The sequence below is a fragment of the Saimiri boliviensis genome, chromosome 6, assembly GCF_048565385.1.
Source record: "Saimiri boliviensis isolate mSaiBol1 chromosome 6, mSaiBol1.pri, whole genome shotgun sequence".
Classification (NCBI taxonomy): domain Eukaryota; kingdom Metazoa; phylum Chordata; class Mammalia; order Primates; family Cebidae; genus Saimiri; species Saimiri boliviensis.
This window is the reverse complement of record NC_133454.1, coordinates 126486510-126491307: the sequence shown is the minus strand read 5'-3', so window position 1 is coordinate 126491307 and position 4798 is coordinate 126486510. Positions and strand designations below refer to the sequence as shown.

The 4798-nt window shown below is 54.5% G+C and overlaps 1 protein-coding gene across 2 annotated transcripts; it reads right to left on the bottom strand.

Moving 5' to 3' along the window:
• Nucleotides 1–2782: 2782 nt before the first annotated feature.
• Nucleotides 2783–4491, bottom strand: C6H11orf86 (chromosome 6 C11orf86 homolog). 2 transcript variants are annotated; one of them, XM_010351978.3, is made up of 2 exons: nt 4159–4491; nt 2783–3605 (listed from the first exon to the last, which is right to left on the bottom strand). In XM_010351978.3, the coding sequence occupies exons 1-2, from the start codon at nt 4432–4434 to the stop codon at nt 3531–3533; spliced, it is 351 nt and encodes a 116-aa protein (XP_010350280.1). In that variant the 5' UTR covers nt 4435–4491; the 3' UTR covers nt 2783–3530. The 2 variants fall into 2 exon arrangements, with proteins under 2 accessions (XP_010350280.1, XP_003941261.1); XM_003941212.4 differs by having other exon boundaries at nt 2783–3602.
• Between the last annotated feature and the right edge of the window lie 307 nt (nt 4492–4798).

The window sequence follows — 4798 nt, the reverse complement described above, 5'->3', positions numbered from 1 at the left end:
CAGCCTGGGTGACAGAGTGAGACTCCGTCTCAAAAAATATATATATAAATAAAAATTAAAATTAAAAAATCAGCCAGGCATGGTGGCACATGCCCCTCCATCCTCTCCATAGTCCTAACTACTCAGGAGGCTGAGGTGGGAGGATCCCTTGAGCCCAGGAATTCAAAGTTACACTTGAGCTATGGTCATGCTACCGCAATCAAGTCTGGACAACAAAGAAAGACGATCTCTGTAAACAAACAAACAAACAACCCCCCCCCCCAAAAAAAAACAAAAAACAAAAAAAGGAGGGAAATTTGGTCACAGCCACACAGGGAGAACACTATGTAATGCTGGAGGCATAGACTGGAACAATTAGAATGATGCATCCAAAAGCCAAGGAATACCAAGGATTGCCAGCAACCATGGGAAGCTAGGAAGAGGCAGAAAGAATTCTTTCCTAGAGCCTTCAGAAGTAGGGCAGCACTGCCAACAACTTGATTTCAGACTTGTGAACTCCAGAACTATTAGAGAACAAATTTCTCTTGTTTTAAGCTTCCCAGTTTGTGATAGTTTGTTATGGCAGTCCTAGGAATCTAACACATCCTAAATCTAGAGGTGTAAAGCAAAAGGATTTCTTAGATCTCAATTCCATGGGTTGGCTGGGCTCAGTTGGGTGGTTCTTCTGCTCCATGTGGTGTCAGCTAGGAGCTGGGCTGGGGGCTCACTCACAAAATAGGCAGTTGGTTCTGGCTGTTTGCTGGGATACCTTAGCTCTCTTCCATGTGCCCTCTGATCTCCACATCACCTTTCTAACAGGGTGGCCCAGAGTTCTTTACATGACAGCTAGCTTTGGAGGTAGAAACAGAGGACAGTGGAAACAGAAGCTGCAAGGCCTGTTGAGGCCTAGGCAGAGAAGTCCCAGAACACTTATTTCCAATGCATTCTATTGGCCAAAGCAGGTCACATGGCCCATCTACAGTCAAGGAAAGGGAAAATACACTCCACTTTTTTTTTTTTTTTTTTTTTTTTTTTAAAGAGATGGGATCCTGCTATCTCATTCAGGCTGTAGTGTAGTGGCACAATCGCAGCTCACTACATCACCAAACTCCTGGGCTCCAGAGATCCCCCTACCTTGGGACCCCATAGACTCCACCCTTTATAGGAGGTGTGACAGACAATACAAAAGGGCATCTGTGGTGGGAGAGATGGTTATGGACATCTTTGGAAGCAACCTACCAGAGTGTGTGAATGTTTTGGGGGAGGCCTCAGCCAAGGACCCCAGAGGTGTGGTCCTTGTTGATGGGGCTGCTGACAAGGCTAGAATTCCTCTGTCTGAGCAGGAACCCCCAGACCCATAAGCTGCAGGCTCAGCTCAGCCATCAACTCACTGGGTGACCTCAAGCCAGTCCCTCATTCACTGAATGATAATTCATTTAACACCTACTGTGTGCCAGGCCTAGAGCTAGGCACTGGGGCCCTGGTAGGAACAGATCAGGTCTCCATGGAGCTTTCAGTGCAATAGAAGAAAAAAGGCCAGGTGCTGTGGGTCACATCTATAATCCCAGCACTTCAGGAGGTCAAGGAGGGTGGATCACTGGAGGTCAGGGGTTTGAGACCAGCTTGGCCAACATGGTAAAACTCCATCTCTACTAAAAATACAAAAATTAACCAGGAGTGGTAGCGTGCACCTGGCTGTAGTCCCAACTCAGGTAGACAGACAGGAGAACCCAGGCGGAGGCAGGAGAATTGCTTAAACTGGGGAGGTGGAGATTGCAGTGAGCCAGGATCATGCCACTGCCCTTGAGTCTGGGTGACAGAGTGAGATTCCATCTTAAAAAAGAAAAAAAAAAGAGAAAGAAAGAATAAAGCACAAAGCTAGACAAACTGGTCAGAGTGTGACAGGTGGAACGGCCGGGAGTTGGGCTAGAGATTCTCTGAGGATGAAGAGGCTGGGAGGTTGGAGGGTAGCGTCCCGGAGGGTGAGAAGGCCTGTCTCATTCTGGGCCCCCTTTTCCTCCTCCAGACATTGAGAGGTGGGTCAGAGCTATGAATTTCAATTCCATTCTCTGGAGTTCTAGGGCTCCCCAGAGGCACCTGAGGGACTGCTGCAGAAGAGGCTGAGCAGGGCATCTGAAGAGTATGCCCGGCCGGGCTCAAGGCTTCGGGTGGGCTCCGACTGTCCAGTTTCCCAGCCGGGCACCCTAGGCTCCCTGGAACAAGATTTTCCCAGCGGCCCCCTTGTTTCTGAATGGCCCTGATGGGACCTGGTCTCTGGGGAAATGGGGAAGCCACGCCTCTGTCTGCTGGACAACGCCCCCCCCCGCCTCAGAACAGATTGTGGACCAGGGTGCTTAGCTGCTCCCTCGCCTTTGACCTTGGGCTTGCTTGAGCCTGCAGAGCCCCAGAGGCCCCGCAAGAAACGCCAGTGTCTCTTGAAGAGCTCAGGCTTTTTGGGGTCAGACACTCCCCTTCTGTGTGGCCCTGAAGCAAGCCCCTTGGCCTCTCTGAGCTTCAGAAGGAGCCTCACCCCAGTGGGGTGAGTACAGAGGCAGGACACTGAGAGCCAGATCCTCTGAAGCTGGCCTTGAGGTCAGCACAGGGTGGTTGCAATCCCTCTGGGAAGAAAGGTCCAGTGAAGTGGCAGGAAAGGCCCAGCCTGCTGGGGAACCCACCCTGTCCCAGTCCCTGGTGCCTCTGCCCAACCATTCTAGGACGCTCTGATCTTAGCCTGCCTCACAGGAGTCGGCAGGGGTGGGGTGCAGTGTCTGAGCCAGCCAGTTTACCACCGGGCAATGGTCGGCTTTTTCTCAGCATCTTTATTACTGTGTTCAATTCCAGTGCTGGACAGGGGATGGGGCAGGGTGTGGCCAGAGATGCCAAAAGCAAGAATCTCTGGGCCTCAATTTCCCCCTCTGTCACATACGGAGGGAAGGCTTCCCCTGCTGCCTTCATCAGAACACCAGGAGGTTTAGAGATTTTCAGCACAGGGTGCCCAGTTCTGAGGGCCGCCCAGCGGTGGTCCTTGCCCCAGGGGGCTCACGATCTGGGAGGGAGACCTGTGCCCTGGCCCCCCATCAGTAGCTGACAAGAAGGGCAGTTGGGTCATGGCCCAGTGACCAGGCAGCATCCGTGAGCCTCTCAGCCATGGGTCTGGCTTCACCAAGCTCCGTCCTGGAAGTTGACGGCCGGTCTCGTGCGGGGCAGCAGCGTCCACAGCCTCAATGCTGGGCAGGCTCCTTCTAAACCTTCATAGAATCTTAGTCCAAGGCCCTTACCCAAGCCCAGAGGGCAGAGAGCTGAACCCCCTTCTTTTGGGCCCTGCTGGGGTCTTCGAAGAGAGCTAGCTGCTGGGGTGGGAAGGCCAGAGCTAAGAGGGGCAGCCACATGGGACTCCAGTGAGCTGGTGGCAGAAGCCTCGTTGGGCCACCCAGCCATAGTTCAGAGAGCTGTGAAGATAGGTAGGTCAGCAGACACGGCAGGCTGGTCCGGGCACAGCAGGGGGACCACGATGGCTTTCAGCATCTTTAGTTGATGGTGCCCAGTGTGGGCTACGGGGAGGCCGGCTGACTCAGAGTCACGCTGGGGAAGATGTTGACAAAGCTTTCCCACCTTCTCCTTACCTGCTGGAAGACAGAGGAGGGGGAGGTCCCCCGGGCTGTGGTGGGCTCAGCTGTTGTTCCACCCACAGCCACGAGGTGGGGGTAGACCCCAGGGAGAGAAACACCACTCATGCACGACCCTTTCTCTTAGAGGAAGGAGGCAGGGACCAGAGGCCGGCAGCTCCTCACAAAGGGGTCCGATGTCCCCTTTTCCCTGGGGTGAGAGGGTCACACGGTGTACTTCCCGGGAAGTTGTACTGGCTGAGCTCCCTGCCTCCTGCTCCATTCCCCTGTCCAACATACTGTCAGATTAATCAGCTAAAAACAGCTCTTACTATATTACCCTCCTCCTCTGAAACCTTCAGTGGCTCCCCAGCGCCTATGGGATAAATCCCAAATGCCTTCAGTGCCGTCTGAAATACGGCTCTGGGGTACCTCTCTCTGCACCCTCATCTCCAGGCCATTCGGTTGTCATCTGAGTACACAGCCCCACATGGCTCTCCCTCTGAACCTTTGCTGCCCTGAAATCCCCACCCACCTGCTGTGGCACCCTCCATCCTTCAGCCCGCAGCCATACCTGTTGGTACCACCTCAGCCACCGCCGGCTGCCTCCTCGCTGGGCTTGGATCAGCTGCTCTGTATCCCCCAGGCTACCCGGCAGCTGCTCCTGAGCAGCGGCATCTGGCCCTTCTGTGCCTCTGTCAAGGCCCTGGGACCTGGACTTCTCACGCCCCTCTCTGAGGCTCAGCGCCCGGCGGAATTGGCCCTCCAGCGGCCTCCCCCAGGGTTCCTGTAGCTTTGCATAGGAGGGTCGGGGCCCTCGAAAGGACTGGCTTCGCAGCCCTGGTCCCATAGCTCCAGAGGCTGCAGGCACAAGATGCTTCCACCCTCAGCAAGACACTGGCTCTCTGAGGTGTCCCAGTGCCTCCACCCATCGGACAAGAGAACAGCTGGGGACAAAGGTTGGTGCTGCTGAGGTGGCTTTCATAAATCAAAGGGCAGGCCGCAAGGCCAAGCATCCCTGAGTCACCCCACCACTGCCACCCCACCTTCTGAGTCACGGAGTGAAGGCCGGCCAGGTGCAGTGGCTCGTGCCTGTAATCCCAGCACTTTGGGAGGCTGAGGTGGGTGGATCACAAGGTCAAGAGTTCGAGACCATCCTGGCCAACATGGTGAAACCCTGTCTCTACTAAAAATACAAAAATCAGCTGGACGTG

What these genes read in the sequence shown, in the direction of transcription:
- C6H11orf86 (XM_010351978.3), bottom strand. Translation starts at nt 4,434, where the DNA reads ATGGGACCAGGGCTGCGAAGCCAGTCCTTTCGAGGGCCCCGACCCTCC. An exon ending in GGCTGAGGTGGTACCAACAG is followed by an intron (nt 3,606 to 4,158) that starts GTATGGCTGCGG and finishes TCTGTCTTCCAG; the next exon opens with CAGGTAAGGAGAAGGTGGGA.